Below are 19,667 nucleotides of genomic sequence, written 5' to 3'. Positions count from 1 at the left end.
CTGCTTTTATGAAAGGTTTATTCCTAGTGCTAGGTCCCAATCTTCCAGGGCTCTAAGCACAATTAAACTGGGTGGGTAGGTGAGGGGAGGCCCATTCAGATGTAGGGCCAGAAGTGGGGCTCCCCATATCCCCACCCCTTTGGTCCCAGTCCCCTTCTCTGCAATGGGCACACATTGAGGAGGGACAAAGGGTATTGGAGGCAACATCATTGGCCCAGGGGAGCCCAAGAAGAGCTGCCATTGGCTGACAGGGCCTTTTGAGGCTCTGCCATTGGTCAGGGGGCACACCCCAGGAGCTGGGGATAGGCCTGAGGAGTGATGCCATTGGCCAGGGAGTGGTTTTGTCATAGCCTTTGACTGTGGAGTGGAAGGAGAAGATCTGGGAATGAAGCCCAGTGGCCAGGAAGATAAAGGACAGGGCAGCAGCCGCTGGGCCTGCAGGACCCCTCCCTACCCACAGCAGTGTGGGCACAACTGGTGTCAGCCCCAGCCAGGGAAAGGGAACCCAAGCCAGAGGGCAGGAGGCAAGGGATGTCCCATGCCCACACCTCCCCCACCCTGGGACTGCCCCTCCAAATGTCCTTCTTGATAGCCAGGTTGGGCTGGAGCGGCTCACTGCTCCTCTAGCCAGGAGGGCTTCTCGGCTCCTGGAGGCCGCAGCTTGATGTTGAACTGCTGCAGGGTCTGCTCCAGCTGTTTCTGGTTCCCAGCAAAGTAGGCTGACACGGCATTGTGGAAGAGCAGCAGCTGCTTGTGCATCACCTTGATCTGGAGGTCCACAAGCTCAGCTGAGACTGGACTCAGATACCCTTCCTGAGGGGCTATGAGCCCAAGCCCAGACCAGGGGCACATGGACTCTGCTCTGATGATGCTTTTTGGAATGGGAGCTGAACTCCACCAACGGAGTGCAAGGATAAGGACTAATCTGATAGGAGACATCTGACTTGATTGGCTGGGCCTGGGATTCTGGTACCCAAGCTCAAGGGGTGATTTTTCCCAGTTATGTCCCTGGGACCAGCAGCTAAATCCACCAATAGAAAAGGGCCAGGGATCAGAGAGAGGGTGAGTGGAAAGGTCCAGGGGTTGAGAGGGCTGGGGGAAGATCCCACTCCTTAGCCAGGCTGCATTTCCCATTCAATGATGGGGAGGGTTTCAGAGGAGTGAGGTCAATGTTACAGATGGGAAGGTGGGCTGGGTCAAAGGGGTGGGGTTGGCACCTTGTTTTCTTCCAGGAACTTGAGCTTGATGGCCACATCTCCCCGCAGCTTCTCATATTTGTCCCGATGGGCCTGGAAAGTGGCCTGGGCACTCTCGAGTCGACCACGCGTCCCTGCATCCCGAGGGCCTAGGCTCAGCTCCTCTAAGTCTGTTCGGTAGGCATCATATTCCAGCCTGGGGAGGGGGTGATACAGGCTGGTCTCCACCCCTTTGTTCTCCACACATACTCGCCTTTCTTTCCTCAATTCTTAGGCCCCTAAAGCTCAAACTTCCACCCAAGCCAGCCAACTCCCAAAACCCTAGGCCCTGCCAGTGCCCACACCTGGCAGCCTCATACTGTTTGACAGTCATGAGTGTGTCCTCCATGGTCTTGGTTACCAATGTGTTGATGCTAGAGACAAAGAAGTTCACAGCCCCGAGCAGTGTCTCTCCATTCTTGCACAGCAGCTTCTGCGTTTCTGCATTGTAGCCAAATTCCTCCTGAGGGCAGAAGGGAGGGACAGGCCTTGAGTAACAGTCCCCACCTGAATGGAGCTGTAGCCTCCCCCCTCCCCCTGCCGCCCCAGGGGAAACAGCCATTGAAACTGGAACAACCCAGGACTGCCTCCAGCAAGGCTCTCTTAGCCAGAAAGTTAGTGGGGCTATTCTGGGGATGCCTGGGGCAGGAATGTGGGAGTGGGGCTCTCAGATAAGTTCGCAGGCCTAGATCAGGGAAAGCTGGTGTAGCAGGCAAGGGAGAGGCTCTGATTAGGCTGAGCACTGAAGGTATTCTGGTCAATGCGGAGAAGGGTTACTTGTGAGGCACCTAGTGTGCCGCCTCCCCCACCCCCTCCAACTTTTGGACCTCTGTACAAACCCTTAGGCCGCCTCCACAGGTGAGTGCTGCTGGGGGCAGGGCTGGGCCCACCCTGGAGGGGTTCTCCCTCTGGGCTGCAGGAGGGAGGGAGGGAGGCTGAGGGGTGACTGCCTGGGAGGGCCTGGGCCCAGTCCCCCCACCCTCTTTGGCCTGGTCGAGGCACCTGAAGCTCTGGGGACTTCTGGCTGAGGTCAGCAAAGGCATCACCCAGTGCATGCTGGGTCTGCAGCAGGCTGTAGAGGTGGGCGGTCAGTGCCCGGCCCAGCTGCAGGACACTCTCATACTTGCGCTTCGTCTCACGCAGCAGCTCAATCTGCAGCTCTAGCTCCAGGTCCACAGTCCGGGAGCCTCGGCCAAATCGCTCTGATAACAGCTGCTTTGTGCACTGATTGGGAAGCGGGGGAACAGATCAGAGACCCTAGTACGCCGTCCCCTCCCAGCAGGTATCTATCCCAGCATCCCCAGGCTCCTAGTCTCAGCCATAGATAGGATACTAGGATCTGGAAGATAGGGAAAAGGCACCTAGGAAAGTTTGAGGGAAGGGAGAGGTGCTTGAATCTCACCTTATATGTGTTAATGCCCCATTTCTTGACAATGTCAAACTTCTCTCCAGCGATGCCCCGAGCCACCTCATCTCCGGGGCCAGCAGGAGTAGCACTGTGAGATGGATGGCGGCCAGACCCTAAAGGACCAAGTTCTTTGACACCAGCCTCTCTCAGATACAATCAAAAAACCTCTGTGGTTCCACCCATACTTCCCTCCCAGCACTGATAATGATTTCCCTGAAGGAGCATAAGCTAGAGACAATTAGATTCTCCTACCCAACTAGGAGGAACTCATACCTTGTGCCCTGACACTCAAATCCCAATATGTATCAGCCTCCTTTTGAGGTGGTGGTGGTGGTTGGAGGAGGGAAGAGGGAGTTGCTAGTGGACAGGGGCAGAGGAAACAGCCAAAATAGGCTGAGTACAGAGTGGCTGATCAAGAATGGTGGGTCCATCAAACAGAAACCCGGTTGACATTCTCATGTGGAATCCTTGTCAGTGTGAGATTCCGGGCTGTTTGTTCCTCTAAACATTAGAGTGTAAAGTAAAAGTCTGAAAAGCCTCACAAAGTTCCAAATAAGATTCAGGCTCCAGAGCAGGGGAATGGTCTGTGAAACAGAGTTCTTCTTTCAACTCAGGTGGTAACAGCACAGAAAGGACCCATGAGCGTATCTCGGGGACTATACGGCAAATGGAAGCAGATGGACAACCCTGGGAATGGGCCTTGGGCTGAGATTCCATAGGGTTCATACTGGCAGAGGTTCCCAGGATCTCTAGACAGAATTCAAGCCTTCTTAGACACATCCTATGATCCCTAGAACCATCCCTCTCCCCCTCTCCACTCAAGCTCCCTGTCCTGTTCTGATCATTCATACCTGTGGGGATGAGTCCATCACCAGAGCCCCCATAGCCACCAGACACAATGCTGGTTTCATTGAGGTTGGGTCCTGACACCATCACCTGCTGGAGGTCCTATAGGCCAGAGAAGAGGGGGGCTTCAGGAACAGAGGGGCAGCTGAAGCATTTTGGGGGTGAAAACAAGCTTGGATTGAAGCATCAGAGAGAGAGCACACAAGGGACGTCTGCACAGAATCAGAACAAAGATTTGTAAAAAGATTGAAGGGAGTCAGGTAAGTTCAGGGAAGGCTACTGGGGTGCAAGCTCAGGGTTTATGAGTTGGGATTCCTCAACCGAAACAACATGGAGAAGAATTGAACAGAAGCACCTGCTCCAGCCCATCATCCTCAGGAAGCTGCCCAGCTTCACCATTCCCGTGGATGGGGATCTCCATTGTGGCTGCCTTCCCTAGGATCCCGTCCGTCATGGCGAGCGAAGGGACCGGATTCAAAGTCTCCACCCCAGCGCCCTGCAAAGCCCAATACAGACACTTCTGAAAACTGGCCAGTACTCCGAAGAGGAAGATCTCCCCTGCCATTTCTGAGGTTGTCCCAGGGCTTCAGTGTTCTGGGGTTTGGACATCACTCTTTCCTTAGCTCTATGTATATCTCCCCTCCAAGGTACATGCTTCTATACACGCACACCCAGGCCACAGGTGTGCCTAACCTGAGATCATGTTCTCATGGCCCACCCCCCCCACCCCCACCCCACTCAGGACTCCAGTGATCATTCATGCATTCAGTTCTTCAACAGACATTTAATGAGTGCCGACCATGTGCACTATTTGAGGCAGTGAACACGAGATAAAGTCCGTGCTCTCAAGAAGCTTATCCCCATGCAGGTGTTTCCCCTGATCAGGAGGTGAACCCCTTTCCAGGGCTCAGGTGTCTACCCATCCCCCCACTTCAGGTAAGTTCTCCATTGCTTGGCCTTCCACACTTCTTTACTGTTTCTTCCCTTTCCTGCAGGTGGTCTCCCCCTCCTCCATCCCATGCACCTCCTTTTCCTCGGGCCCTCCCCTTCAGGCCTTAGTTAAATCAGTTGGTTTAAGTTCCCGACCTCTGGCAAAAGCCTCTCTTTCCCAGGACATATGTGATCTCTTCCAAAGTCAGTTATGTCTCCCCAGGTGTGAGTCTCCGCCCTCCCCCCACATACACCTGGGCATCAGGTGTGTTCTCATCCTTCCCCAGGGCTCAGAGGCATCCTGACCTCAGGTCAGGTTCGTGCATTCAACTTGCTCTCGCCCATGCATGTCCCTCTCACCTCGGGCCGGGCCGCTCTTCCCCTCAGGGAGCCAGGCCCGGGCCGCGCGGGGACCTCGGGATCCAGTTCCCTTCGCGATCCTAGCAGCAGGTCAGGGATTCGGCGGAAGTGACGTCCTCTCCCGGGCAGAAGAAGCCGGCCACGTCGCAAATGATAAGGGCGGAAGTGACGTAGGCAGCAGGGGGCAGGACGATCCTTGAGCCAACCCCGCTGTCTCTGGGGAGCCACAAGAGGTCATTTCCGGGGCGTTACCTAGAAGTTGTAACGGAAGTGACGTAGGGCAGGCGCCCTTGGCGCGATGGAGCAGCAGCAGCAGCAGCAACAGCAGTTGAGAAACGTGAGTGGGAGCAGAGTCGCTATAGGGCCATACGTTTACCTAGCATCCTTGTCAGCGTGGCGGGAACCCCAAAGAGCCAGGCATCCGAGGGCTGAGAACGTCGGGCCTTGGTGCGCGGTGCTGGGAACCTCGGGCGGTGCGGCCTTGAGTTGAGATACGGTCCTCTTCTTCGCTGAATTCCTTGTACCCTTCCCTCCCAGCTGCGGGACTTCCTGTTGGTCTACAATCGGATGACGGAACTCTGCTTCCAGCGCTGCGTGCCCAGCCTGCACCATCGAGCTCTGGATGCTGAGGAGGTTAGGTGGGGAACTGAGTAGGGAGCTTACCCCCGATCCTCAAGAGTTAACCATAGGCTACTTGCCTCTCCCCCGCGCTTCCCCTACCTCTAGCCCTGGCCTAGGCGAGGGATGGGAAAGAAGGAGATGGACCTGACAGAACACCTTTGGTCTTCCTTCCAGGAGGCCTGTCTGCACAGCTGTGCTGGGAAGCTGATCGATTCCAACCACCGCCTCATGGCTGCTTACGTGCAGCTCATGCCCGCCCTGGTACAGCGCCGCATCGCCGACTACGAGGCTGCCTCAGCTGTGCCAGGTGCTGCTGCTGAACAGCCCGAAACCTCGCCATCAGGCAGCTAGCCATGCCCAACCCCAGGAAGGGAGGCACTGGATGGACCCTCAGATTGAAGGAACCAGTGGACCTTGGGCTAGGTGCAGCCTGGGTATAGAAAGTGAGGGGTTGCCTGAGAGCTGGGTACTGTTGCTCCTTTTCCTGGAGCTAATAAACCCGCTTTTACTCTTTTTGGTTTATATAATGGGCAGGGAAGCTTTGCCCACTTTATTGGCACCATTCTTCTTATTCTGTCAGTGCTTCAGCCCTGGCAGCAGAGAAATTGCCTTCTATGTGTAGAAAGTAAACCTCAACATTCCCAAACACCTGCTTAAAGTAAGGTCCTGTGGCAGTAGCAACAGGAAGTTGGTTCCTGCCCAGATGACAGAGAAAATGGGAGCTCTGCCCATCTAGCTGACCTTAACTTAAATCTATCTGACTTAAATGGCTCATTTAAGAGATATCTAGGAACAACAAATTAGGAAACTACAGGCCTTTTAGGCACTACCTCCTGGGAAGTCAGTAGCCTCAGACAGAGCTAAAACCTGTAAGAATTCTGGAGTGTTCTGGAACTTCAACTATTTCCCTGAGTTGTTACTTTCTTACTCTTTTCTGTCTTCCAGGATAAGCAGTAAAACCTATTATCAAAGAAGGTATGTGTGCTTGTTTTCAGGAGCAGTCAGAAAGGGGAAAACTTGGGGAACTGTATTCTGCAACACAGACTTGAGGGAGAGAAACCCAAGGGAGAAGTAGATGGTGGTGGTTATGGGGAAAAAAGGAGGAAAGCAAAATCTTAAAGACTTCTTGACTGTTACCTTAATGTCTCGCTACTTGTCTATAATCTAATTCTAGCTCTTCCTTCCCCTGCCCCCTGTTGTTCCCACTGTGCCTGTTCTGTGATTTCTCATTCCACCCTCTCTGTTCTTTCCTCATAATCGCCCTTCCCGTTGTTGAATTTACTTCTGTATTCAGCAGTCTGAATGGCCTATCACACCATCACCGAATTTTCTTTCCACTCTTGCATCCTTTTTGTATCATCCCAGCTGTTCTAACTTTGCTGCTCTTCCATTCACACTGCTAGAGAAAAACAGCTGTATATTGAATGCCACTAAATATATTGAATGACACTAAGATCTCTAGCTGCAACCAAGCCCTTACTACCATCAAGCAACCCTTTGGGGGTTCCTGGTCTATTTGCTCTCTTAGTCACCACAGCAGTTATTTTATACCTTCACTGCTTCTCTCCCTAATCCCCCACCTCACCCTCAGCTCTTCCCCATCAGATGACCATGTTTCATTTTTTAAATGGAAATGGAAGCTCTTAGACATTGGCTCCCACAATAGTAACTAAAAAACAAAAACAGAAACTTAAGAACTACCCAGAGAGCAGATGTTTTTCTCCCCTGGGCAGATCAGGAAGTTGAAATTCTCTAGTAGCAGACCCTGTCTGAAAATGCAGATCTGACTTTAAAATCCATGTTTCCTTTACTACACCAGGTTTGCCTTTCAAAATATCTGTTGAGCACCCACTTTGTATGGGTTCTGCTGCTGGTATTACCCAATTTAACAGATGAGGAAACAAGAATTCAATTGTACCAGGAGAGCCCACCTTATATACAGATACCTATTGAGGGAGGTGGAATAAAGTCCTCTCCTTGGAAGGTACAAATGCAGGTAAAAGAGCTGGTGAACTGAATTCTCAGTGACAGGATGGGGACCTGGCATATTGCGCTGCTGGTGGGAGGATTCTTCCACATTAACATTTGTGTTTATATCCTTGCAATAAACTTCCATTGTGAATTATCTGTGTTTCCATGTCACATAATTAGTAATTGCTGGAGAGGGGCTAGGAACATAGATCTGAGTCTAAAGCTTATGTTCTTCGAACTTCCAGAGCTCATTTGTGCTTGCTCATCTGCACCCAGCCTGTCGCTGGGCATGGGAAAACAAGTGTCCCTTAGTCTAGTCCACCAGTTAGTCCCTCAACTCTAACATCTCTTCTCTCCTCTCTGTCTGTAAATGTGTTCAGTACTTAGGAGAAAAACCTTATTCGTTCTGTCTTCCATAGTCACTGAAGGCTCCCTCAGGACTTACTATGGAAGTGTTAGCCATTGGCATAATGAGAGCAATGTGATGTTCCAAGCACAACACAAGGATAAACATTGACAAAGCTTTATCCCTTTATCACAAACACATATTGGAGACAGGGTTGTTCCAGACCTTGTGGCTTCACAACTTGAACTAAACAACTTTAGTTGACCTTGTGGCCCACTTCTTTGCAAAGTGATTCCTTTGAGCCTATTCAGCTATATCACCCTGTCTCATTACTTGTCCTTAGTAACTGTCACTCTCTTACTTCCCCCTAAATAGCTAGTCTTTGGTCTTCCCATCCACCTCTTGGTAATTTAATGTTATAATGACAGTCTTTCCAATGTTTTGGTCTCTTAGTTCCTTGACCTAGTCTCCAAAGATTTCCACCCTGTCTTAGCCACTCACTCCCTTAGTCATATCCTGACCATTGTCACCACCCAGACTGCTCCATCTTCAAAACACTTGCATCTTATTCACTGACTGTATTCCTTCCACTTTGTCTGTTGAGCTATTCCTCTACCACCTTTTTATTTCACGGGATCATTCAGGCCATTGCTTCTACCTTCTTTCCGTTAACACCTTATCTTTAGATTCCAATCAAGTTTAAATTCTAGTCATTCTCTTGGAATAGGCTTAATTTCCTTGTCTCACGTCTCTTTGTTGGACTTGGATAAAAGGAAACATTAGTGCCTACATTTGGACATCTAAAAGGCACCCAAGGAAAATCACTAAAGAGCAGATTTATATTACTATGAATTCATGGTTATCAACTTTAGATGGAGTCTGGGCCCCTGTAATCCCACTTAATTTTTCTAGCCGTCTTTCCTCTTCCCTGCAATGACTATTTCAAACCAATATTCTTAAGCCTCGTATTACTCCTACCATTCTCACTTTCTGTAGGTCACCTTATTTTTAATTCATAGGCAAAGTAGAAGCTATCCATTGGGAACTCCTGCAACATTTTGCAACCCAAAGCTTGGTCACCCACCTACATTGTTATCATGCTCTCTTTCCCTCCTGTCTAAACAGGACAAGCATCCCTCTTAAGGTCAGTGCTCATTCCTGTGCTCTGAATCCTAGTCCTTCCTTATTCTCTGGCTTTTTGCCACTTTACTAAATTCTTCTCATCAGTGTTTAACGTGCTAAAGTTTCATTACAACAAACAAACCACTCTACCTCATTTCACCTCCAGTTACCATCCAATTTTTTCCCCATTTTGTAGCTAAACTTCTCAAAACCTCTAAACTTCTCCCCCCAGAAAAGTTGGATACTTTGGCCCTCTCCACTCCCATGCCTCATCCCAGTCTGTTTTGACTTCTACAAAACCTTTAGTCTATTGAAATGGTTCTTACTGAGGTCACCCTAGCTCACCAAGTGACCATCATATCTCTGAATCCAGTGGTTATTGCCCTCAGCTTATTTCCTCGGCCCACTTCACTTCTCAGTGGCATCTGGTACTATTGACTAGTTCCTCATCAACACATAGGTGTCTATGATTCCACTCTCATGGTTTTACTAGAACCTCTGGCCTCCTTTGCAGGAGTCCTTAGGCTCCTTTGCAGGCTTACTGGCCTCCAACCTTTAAATCTAAAGGTATCTCTAAGCCCCATTCTTTCTCAATCTAATTTTTCTGCGATTGTGTCATCCCCACTCTGAGCTTTAGTTGCTGATGACTTTCAGATCTCTCCTCCGGGCTGCTTGATTGACATCTCCACTTTGGTGTTTCAGAAACATCCCACCAAGCTCAGCAGGTTTCCTCATAAACTTTGCTCTTGTGCCTAGTACTCAACCAGTTGCAGAAGCTAGAAACCTCACTTACCCGTTCACTCAATTGCCAAATCCTATCCGTTTACATTTCTAAAAATCCCTAAATTCTGCTGCCTCTCTTATCTTCATGATCTCCCACCAGGATTATTCCAATTCCTGCTACTTCCCCTATCCAGTTGTGCACCCCTCCAACCTAGTCTCCATCCATTGGCCAGAAGACACAAACTGATGCTTAAAACCTTGCAATAGCTTCCAATTCTTCTTAGGATTAAAAACTGACATTCTACGCATGACTTACAAGATCTTGTGTGATCTAGCCACTGCCTACCTCAGTCCTACCTTGATCTTATCAATGATTGTCAACACTGGACAGTTAATACTGTTTGTTGAATTGAACTAAATTGAATTGAACCACACCTCACTCTCCCTCTCTCTGCTCTGACCACACTGGCCTTTCAGTTCCTCTAACCTGTCATACACTAGTCCATCTCAGGGCCTTTGTACTTGCTGTTTCCTGGCCTGTAATGCTTTCCCCCTTACATGATCTACTGAGCTTCTACTCATTCTGGAGTACTTAGTTGAAATACTATTTCCTCAAATAACTTCCCAGACCCCAGCTCCCATAATTCCTCATGTTTTAGGCATGTAGCACTTGTACAGTTGGTAATTATACACCCCGTGGGGTCAGAGTCCTTGTCTGCATTGCTCACCATTGTATCCTTATCACAGTGCCTGGCACATGAAAGTGCTTGATAAATCTTTGTTGAATGCACATCGTTCAGTCTTCTATCAGCTATTTGCATAATCAGAGAAAGGCTTTTTATCTGAAGAGACCAAAATGAATCTGCATTTAACCTTTGGCCTTTTGCCAGTGATTTAGAGGTATAGAGGTGTTTTTAATTCAAAATCTCACTTTTTGGTATCTTCTGCTCTAAACATCCACAGATTAGTCAACACCTAAAACACCTCCACCTGCAGCAGATCATTCATATCTTGCTGCAAGGCAGGCTGGGGAACATCATCTTTATTCTTACCAGTCACTTACTCAATTAAAAATTGGGTTCAAGGAAGAAAAGGAGAAGGGCTATTGGGAGACACCTACCAATCCATTTTCCATACTAACCAAGAGTGATTCTTGTAAAATATGCATTTAACCATGGTACTCATCTACGTAAGGTCTTCCATGACTCCAGACTCCTTAGCCTCACAAGTGGGGCTTCTCTGATCAGGTTCCAGATAACTTCTCTGGCCTCCTCTTCAGCCAGTTTTTTTTATTCTTTGATGCTTGGTTATAAAAGAATCAGTTCATTTGTGGTGTTCATCATGCTAATAATTCCAGACTCTGTTTTGCCTTTTCTTGGTATGTCCCACATTCATCCATGTATTTACATATTTCATAAATATTTGAATGACTTCTTTTACCAACGTTAAGTCCTGCAGATACAGAGGTGAATGAGAAAGATGCTATCCTAGTTTTCTTGGAATTTAACTTCGATATGGTGATGGTCAATATAGAACAAGTAATCCCAACTGTGATGAACGTCGCAAAGAAGAAATGTGCATTGTAATGGGGATATACAGTAGTGCCAACTTACCTGCATGTGGGATGAAGGAGAGCTTCCCTGAGGAAGTGATTTTGAAGCTGAGATTTCAAAGGTGAATTAGAATTAATCAGGCAAAGACAGGGGGAAGAGCTGCCCTCCTTTCCTTCATGTCTTTGCTTAGATGCCACCTTTTATTAAGACTTACTCTGATTATCCTACTTAAAATTGCAACCTGTCCTCCCTTAAAACATTCCTGATCCCCTTTTTTTCCATAGCACTGCCACTTCTTATGTACTATACAGTTTATTCATTTTATTACTTGTTATTTGTGTCCCCCACTGGAGTGTCAGCTCCATAAATCAGGAATTTTTGTCAGTGTTACTGTTTTGTACACTGGTGTAACCAGACACCCAAATTAATGCCCAACACAGATGATGCTCAACAAATACTAATAAATGAAGGTAAGAGAGTATTTCCAGAGCGAAGTTCTAGAGCTTGGCTTAAGAGAGAGGAGAAACTCTTATTGGAAACAGGAAGGAGGGAGGAAGGGATGAGATCAGATCTAAGTAGTTGTGATTTGGTTTTGGGAAGTTGAGAGTTCCATTTATTTATCTGTCTTTTTTTTAAATGGAGGTACTGGGGATTGAACCTGACCTTGTGCATGCTAAACATGTGCTCTACCACTGAGCTTTACCCTCCCCTGAGAATTCCTTTTAAATAATTGTGTAATGGTTAGTTTTGTGTGTCAAATTGGCTAGGTTACAGTACCCAGTTATTTCATCAAACGCTAATAATCGAGGTGTTACTGTGAAGGTATTTTATAGATGTGGTTAACATCTACAATCAGTTGACTTTAAGTAAAAGAAACTGCCCTCAGTAATGTGGGTGGACTTCATCCAATCAGCTGAAGGCCTTGAAAGCAAAAACTGAGATTTCCCAGAGAAGAAGGAATTCTCCCTCAAGACACTGCAACATTAACTCCTGCCTGAGTTTCCAGCATGCTGACCTATCTACCTTAAGGATTTTGGACTTGCCAGCCCCACAATCATGTGAGCCAATTTCTTAAAATAAACGCCTCTCTGTCTCTCTATCTCTGTCTCTTCTCTGTGTGTCTCTCTCTATATATTGGTTCTCTTTTTCTGGAGAACCCTGACTGATACAGCATCTTTTTTTTTTTTTTTAAGTAGGAAGTAAAGTTACCAGAGAGTAAAACAAGAAAATGGAAGATGAGAGTGCAGCAGAAGGCTTGAAATAGTCTTCGCAGAGAATGAGAGAGTGAACTGACAAAAGGAACATAATTAGGTTATTAGGTAGTGTTGCGGGCTCAGTAGAAGTTTCTGAACAGATTTCCTTTTTCACCTTGCCTGTCTGGAAAACTGTTGTTTTTGTTTTTTTTTTAATTGAAGTATAATTTTTAAAATTTTATTTATTTGGTTGGGTTTTTTTGTTTTGTTTGGTGGGAGGTACTTAGGTATATTTATTTATTTTAATGGAGGTACTGGGGATTGAACCCAGGACCTCATACATGCTAAACACACTCTGCCATTGAGCTATACCCTCTCCCCAGTTGAAGTATAATTGACATACATTGTTATATTAGTTTCAGGTGTACAACATACGATTTGACATTTATATACATTATGAGATGATCACCGTGATAAGTCCAGTTACCATCTGTCACCAATTAAAGTAATTACAGTGTTTATTGACTATATTCCCTATTCCAAATATTATGTCCCCATAACTTATTTATTTTATAACTGGAAAAAAACTGTTCTTTAAGGTCTTAAACTTTAGAGCCTACTATGATTCTATGACTCTTCCTTGCCTTTTCTAGGACGAGTTCTTATCTGTGCCCTCATTGAACCCTTTTGTTATGTCTTGTTCACCATTTTGTCCACAGTCCTTGGTAGAGTGCCATAAACAACAGCACAGACACCTAGCTCACACAGATCCACTGTACCTAGTGCTTAGCTACCAGCCTCTATTCCAAGCATTTTACGTTAACTCATTTAATTCTCATGACAGCCCTGTAAGGTAGGTACTATTATTATCTTCATTTTATAAAAAAAAATAAAAAATAAAACTGCAGTAAAATATCCCACAACTAGCAAGTGCTGGGGTCAGGTGTTCAGTCCAGGCAGTCTGACTCCCAGAGGCCATCCTCCTGGCTAACGAAGGTTGCTGTACATTTATGCATCTGTTCCACAGATACATTCTGATCACCTACTCATGGTGCCCAGCACTAAGGGCTGAGGGAAGAGCAGAGAGCAGTCAGAATCTCTGCCACCGTGGAGCTTACACTTCTAGTCAGGAGAAATGGACAATAAGCAACTAAGTAAGTATTGATATGAGGCGGTAATAAGTGCTACGGAGAAAAATAATGCGGGGTATGGAGGATCAGAAAGGTGGGGAGAGGGTTGCTATTTTATGGTAGGTAGTCAGAGAAGAACTCACTAGTAAGGTCTCTTTGAGCAGGGACTTGAAACGAGGGAATAGGCCTAGTGGATGTCTGGGAGAAGAGTATTCACTGTGGTCTAAGCCTCTGCTTGTCCCCAGGTATCCATTGTCTTCTCCCTTTACTAGTCGAACCCCTGACTTTAATCTGGGCACATGGTTACTGAAAATAAAAATCAGATGTTGCAGCTTTCCTTGCAGCTAGGTATGTGCCTGTGATTGAGTGATGTGTGCAATGCCAGTTTTTGCCTTGAAAGGTAAGACTATGTCTTCTCTGCTCTACCCCATCTCACTAGCTGGGATGAAACCCAGCACACATGATGGTGAACTCTCTTGGACTTTGAAGACAAGGACCATTTCCTTGGAGAAGGCAGCACAACTGAAAGGCAGCCATATTACCTCTGGAGTACTTATACTTGGACAGTTATGTGAGAGAGAAAATAAGCTATCATGTTAAGCTGTTGTATTTTGGGGTCTTTTTGTTATTACAGCATATGTATGGTAGACAGAATGGTAACGTGGTGCCCAGGATTTTCTGCCCCCTATGTACACACCCCATATAATCCCTTAGACTGTGAATATGATAGGTATAACTTCTGTGATTAGGTTACATTTTATGGCATACTTGACTATAAGAAAGATTATCTGGGTGGGTCTGGCCTAACCACATGAACTTTTTTAAAGCAGGAAGTTTTCTCTGGCTAGTTGCAGAAAAGAATGTAGAAAGTTTCGAAGCATGAAAAGGGTTTGGGGTGCTGTTGCTGGTTTGAAGATGGAGGGGCCATATGGCGAGGAAGACAGGTGGCTTATAGGACCTGAGAGTGACCCCCAGCTGATGTCCAGGAGGAAACAGGAACCTCAGTCCCACAACCGCAAGATACTGAATCCTGCCAACAACAAGGATGAGCTTGGAAGACGATTTTCCTCCAGAGCCTCCGGACAAGAATCTAGCCCAGCCAACACCTTGATTTCAGGCTTATCATACCCTGAGCAGAGAACCCAGTCAGGCCATGCTGAGCATGGATCTACAGAACTGTGAGATAGTAATCAGGTGCTTAGTTTGTAACAGTCGGTTACACAGCCACAGAAAACTGTAGGTACTATAGGTAGGCTCTGAGGTGGGAGCGGGCTCCGTGGGATGCAGGCAATAGAAGTGGTGTGAATAGGGGAGAGTAGGACAGGTTACAGAGGGAGCAGCCCGCTTGGGTCAGATGGCAGCTTGTAGGCCACACAGAACTTCGGCTTTCCTGAGAGAATGAGATAATAAGGCATTAGTGAGTTTTGAGCAGGGGAGTGATAGGATCTGCCTGTATTTGAAAAGGGTCACTGGCTTTTCTGGAAGGAGTAGATTGTAGGGGCAAGGGTGGAAGCACGGAGACCAGTAGGAAGGTTATGGGATAATCCAGGTGAAAGGTGGTTGTAGCTTAGACCAAGGTGTAGCTCTTAAGGTAGTGAGCAATAGTTGGGTTCTGGATATATTTTGAAGCTGTTGCTTAACAGGATTTGCTAAAGCTTAGATATGGAATGTGTGTGTGCAGGGTGGGGAGTCCAAATTTTGATCCAAGCAACTGGAAAAATGGACTTGCCATTTACTGAGATGGGGAAGATCGTGAAAGGAACAGGTTCCTTTCTTTTGGTGGGCATTTTACATTTTTAATTTTGGGATTCTTACCAGATATCCAAAGCAGAGGTGGGACTCCATCATACGCTAAATTTTTGTTTTTTTAAATCATCAGGCTCCCCTACCCTTGATTTTGAGTCCCCGGTGACCCAGGATTTTGTCTTACTTGGGTTTTGGGGAGATGAGGTGGATGTTTGAGAGTGTGTGTTGGCGGGGGAGGGGGTCCCAAAGACAGCTTGTTGGTGCCCGGCGCTCGCTTACACGCTCCGTGAATGGGTAAACGGGCACATGGATTATACCTGCCCACGACGCTCTCAGGATTGCTACTTTCCCAAGTCAACCGTGCCCCTCTTTTCCAGACGCAACCAGGCAGACCTCTATTCCCAAGGCCTGCGCGCAGCCGACAAGTTTGGCCTGGGCCCCGCCCTTCCCAGGCCCTCCCCCTTGGCCCCGCCCCTTTCTGGCTCCGCGGGTGCTCTCAGCAGAGGCTCCGGCCTCTTCTAACCGTTCTAACAGCAGAGAGGGGATGGAGCTGCCGGTGAGTCCGCTGCTGGGGATCCGCTTCCCTTCGCCCTCCTCCCCCACTCTCACCACTGCTCCCAGGAATGTCCCCTTCTCCCACACTCCCACAGATCCTCCTCCTCCTCCTCCCCACCTGGTCCTCTCTGTCCTCTCCCACGCCCCTCCATCCAACCAAGTAGTTATGTGAACCCAGTCCTCTGCTTTCTGTCTAACCACCCACCTCAGTGCATGGGCAGATGGGACTGGGGCTTTGCTGCCTCTGAGTGACTACCTGTTCTCCCCCTTCAGGCGATCGCCAGGCTCTAGTCCCAGTGACAGTTCCTTGCTGTTCTGAGGTCCTCTGAGTGAGCCCCTTTCAGTGTGTGTGTCGATTTGCCTCCACAAGTGATCACACGTTTATGCCAGTCTCTGTGGTTGGACTCACGTCTTCGATCATCCATTTCTCCAACAGGCACATCCCCATGAACCCTCAGCAGCAGATCCATCTCTCTTCCCTTCCTTTGCCTCCGGTGCCCCTTAGGCCAGGTGAGGGGACATTGTCCCGGGCAGTGGGAAGGAACTTTGTGCTGGGAGGGCCCTACCTCTGTCCTGGGCCTGCTTACCAGTCTTTAGGAAAGCTGTAGGGAGGGTTCAGGGTCTCTGGTCTGGCTCCCCCCTGCAGCTCCATCCATTTATTTCCCCGTCTGAAGTCCCTCCCTTCCCCTTCCCCCTAACCCCTTGACCCTGCCTAGAGCCTAAGCCCTCTTCTCTTGCCCTTCTCCTGGGTTGGGCCAAGCAGGTGAGGTCCAGCCACGAGGAACGTGGAACTGGCATTCGGATCCTGAGCAGTGGGCAAGGTCGATTCGACAGCAGCTGAATACCTGGCTCCTCTTGGTCTCAGATGAAGAGGTGTCATCTGAAGCCCTTGAATCTCGGCACTCTGTAGGTATCCAAGACAAAGGAGAACAGCCCTGGCCCTGTCAGGTAAAACAGAGACAGCGCCTGAAGGCGGCCGTGACTCCGTCAGAGCGGCCTACGGTCCTGCTGCTCCTGGTAGCTGAGCTCCGAACTCTGTTCTCAGCTGTGCTGCAGGACGGCAGCCCTGACGCATGGTACTACCTGCTTGCGGTGCTGAATCTGCTCCCTCCATATCGTGCACTGCTTGTCGGTCATCTTGATTTGCTGCCTTTCCTGGAGCAGCTGTACCGCTGGGCACCCTGGGTCGAGTCCCAGCTCCAGCTGGACCTGCTAGTTGCCATAGACCAGGCCTTTCCCCGAGACACCTCTTTGTTAGAGGGCACCTCCCATGTTGACTGCTGTCCCCAGAAGCAGAGGTTCCATCGTGGGACTCCACGCCCAGCCTGCCCTATTGTGCAGGCTTGTTGGGGAGGGCAGCAAGTAGATGAGGAGTTGTCCACATGGCTGCGACCACTGACACTGCCTGAGCTACAGCACAGCCTGGGTATCGTTGGTGCCGAGGTGGCCCTGGAAGAGGCCCAGTGGTTAGATGGCCTCAACCTCCTGCCCTTGGCACTTGCGACGGACATCCCTGTACAGTATGAAAGCAGTGACACTGGCAACGGAGAGGAGGAGCCTGTTGAAAGAAGAGAGACTAAGTAAGTGAGGGACCGTATCTGGGGCTTTGAGCAAAGGAGAGAAAGAAGCCAGTTCATGGGTGCCTCTCAGGTCACTTGGATGTCTAGAGCCAGCTTCATAATTGATGTTAGCAATTAGCCTGACCCCGAGCCAAGCTGGTGTGAGGCTACTCCTTGCTTCCTTTTTGTCTGCAGAATGAACCCAGTGTTCTCAGTGTTAATCCCCAAAAGAAAGTGCAGAAATTCATGAAAATCAAAAGTCAACCACGAGGAAGCCAAAGCTTCAGAAAAAACCTTGAGTTTCCAGAGTTTCTAGACTTCTTTTGCAGACAGTGCTTAGTTCTTTTTCTCACTCGTTTGTAATCCCTGTCTTGCCTCTGGGCCTACCTAGTGCTGGGTGCTGGGTGCTGGACGCTGGGTCCAGGTCCTTCCCTTGGGCTGCTCCTAGGTGAGTGCTTGTCTGAAGGCCCTTCCCACTCATGTCTGTGTGAGCTAAGCCAGCTCCAAAGGCAGATTAGAGTTGGCAGCACTACCAGATGAGACTTTACTTCTGACCCTTCCAGAGTCTTCTTCCTGCCCTGCGAGCGTCGGAATCCTAGCCCCTGGAGCTATGATTTTCCTCCCTAATCTGGCTCTCATTGCTCTCTTCAGGGTTTCAGAATGCCTACAGAGACCCTCTCTTCTGAGAGTTCTCTAATTCTAGTCTTGGAATTTCTCCCTGTCCTCTGGCCAGTTTGTCTGTGACTCATTCACTGTCTGGGAAGAAGGGTAGTTTTACCTTAAATCAAGCTTGGCTTCCTCAATTTTTGCTCTAAATGCATGGATGGGTCAAGTTTTTCCTGAAGCCTTAGAGCCTTGACGGTAGACAGATAGGCAGGCCCCTGGGGCCCTGATGGAAGGTGGCCAGTGCCAACAATGTATGCCTTCAGTAACCCCTGCAGACCCCTCCTTTTTCAAAGACCTGCCCCAGGCCCTGAGTATAAGTTTCTTTTCCTGGAGGAACCTAACTGAAGTGAGAATGGGCTGAGATGTTGGAAAGGAGTCAAGTTCTTTGCCCTTTCTTTGGAGCTGGCAATAAACCTCTGAGGCCTAACTAATGTAGCTTAATTTGCACCATGTTCTCCAGAACTGGCTTCCTTGGCATTCATTCATTCAAGAAGTATAAGATATGGAATTTGACACAACATTGTAAAATGTCTATAACTCAATAAAAAGAAGTAAAAAAAAAAAAAGAAGTATAGTATATCTAATATAGATCAGAAACTGCTGGATGCTGAGGATACAGAAATGGCAAAACAGACTCAGTCCCTTCCCTGGGGTTTTACAACAGCTTAGTTAAGGGAGATAGATGTTAAGTAAGTTGATATAAATAAAATATCATTACAATTTGTGTTAAGTGCTATAAAATCAAAGAATATTGTCTTTCCTCTGGCAGCTGCTCTGGGGGGTGTGTGTGTGTGTGTGTGTGTGTGTGTGTATACACATCAGAGTTAGGGGAAAGCACATCAGGAGAGTTTGAATTTAGATTAGGATTAGCAAAATATCTTGCAGGTTGGGAGGCAAAATAAGAGGAAAATTTCAAGGAGGAGAGAGCAGGAGGGGAGGGTATATCTCAGTGGTAAAGTGCATACTTAGCATGCACAAGGTCCTGGGTTCGATCCCCAGTACCTCCATTAAAAAAGTAGGGTGGAGGGAGGGAGGGAGGTGGGAGCAGTCAGTAGTGTTAAATGCTACTGAGGCAAATAAGAAAAATCTGAAAAATACTGGGTTTAGCAATAAGGAAGAGGTTGGTGAGAGCGGTTTCAGTGGAGCTTTGTGAGGAGGAAGGCAGATTGTAGTGTGTTCAGGAGTGAATGGAAGATGAAGAACTGGAAATCACGTATTACTGTTTTTTTCATGAAGCTTGGTTTAAAAGGGAAAGAGAGATTAGGACAGTAGATTGAAAGAGTATTGGTGGCTGAGCATGATTCTACAAAAAGAAAAAAATGGAGAGATGTTCATAGCCCTTAAGACAGTGCTTGAGAAGTAGGTGCTCAGTAAGTATTTGTAGAGTGAATGATTAAATATAGGCTAACAGCTGAAGAAGAAGAAATTGAAAATACATCATGAAGAGGGGAAAAGGGATCCAGAGCACAAATGGAGGAATTAGCCTCGCAGAGAAGAAAGTCACTCCTTCCTCTCAAATTCAGGGACGAGATCAGGATGGGAATATGTACAGATACATGTGTGGGGAGGCAGCGGAACTTGAACGAGTTAGTTCATGGCTGAGAGCCTCAGTTTTCCCTGGGCAGAGATGGAGGCAGGGAAGGGGCTGGGACTGGGAGCTCAGCAGGGCTGGACATGGGGTGGAGGTAGGTGGAGGCCTGGAA

The 19,667-nt window shown here is 48.0% G+C and overlaps 3 protein-coding genes across 3 annotated transcripts in view; 2 read left to right on the top strand and 1 right to left on the bottom strand.

Annotated features, from left to right (window-relative positions):
• On the bottom strand, window positions 1-4,937 carry ARFIP2 (ARF interacting protein 2). The gene is made up of 8 exons (XM_010964956.3): window positions 4,780-4,937; window positions 3,845-3,985; window positions 3,495-3,591; window positions 2,638-2,756; window positions 2,238-2,459; window positions 1,541-1,698; window positions 1,218-1,392; window positions 1-768 (listed from the first exon to the last, which is right to left on the bottom strand). Exons 2-8 carry the CDS (start codon window positions 3,941-3,943, stop codon window positions 613-615), a joined length of 1,026 nt encoding a protein of 341 aa, XP_010963258.1. The 5' UTR covers window positions 3,944-3,985; window positions 4,780-4,937; the 3' UTR covers window positions 1-612.
• A 75-nt stretch (window positions 4,938-5,012) lies between these two features.
• TIMM10B (translocase of inner mitochondrial membrane 10B) lies at window positions 5,013-5,913 on the top strand. The gene is made up of 3 exons (XM_010964955.3): window positions 5,013-5,116; window positions 5,317-5,412; window positions 5,575-5,913. Exons 1-3 carry the CDS (start codon window positions 5,078-5,080, stop codon window positions 5,749-5,751), a joined length of 312 nt encoding a protein of 103 aa, XP_010963257.1. The 5' UTR covers window positions 5,013-5,077; the 3' UTR covers window positions 5,752-5,913.
• A 605-nt stretch (window positions 5,914-6,518) lies between these two features.
• Window positions 6,519-19,667, top strand: part of DNHD1 (dynein heavy chain domain 1) — a 70,084-nt gene continuing 56,935 nt past the window's right edge. Inside the window, 4 exon segments of the mRNA XM_074372473.1 lie at window positions 6,519-12,173; window positions 13,336-15,740; window positions 16,176-16,249; window positions 16,503-17,319. Coding sequence (XP_074228574.1) covers window positions 15,475-15,740; window positions 16,176-16,249; window positions 16,503-17,319 — 1,157 coding nt within the window. The 5' untranslated portion in view covers window positions 6,519-12,173; window positions 13,336-15,474.

Source organism: Camelus bactrianus, chromosome 10, assembly GCF_048773025.1.
Source record: "Camelus bactrianus isolate YW-2024 breed Bactrian camel chromosome 10, ASM4877302v1, whole genome shotgun sequence".
Classification (NCBI taxonomy): Eukaryota; Metazoa; Chordata; class Mammalia; order Artiodactyla; family Camelidae; genus Camelus; species Camelus bactrianus.
Note: the sequence above shows the minus strand (reverse complement) of the source record. Positions and strands in the feature narration are given on the sequence as shown.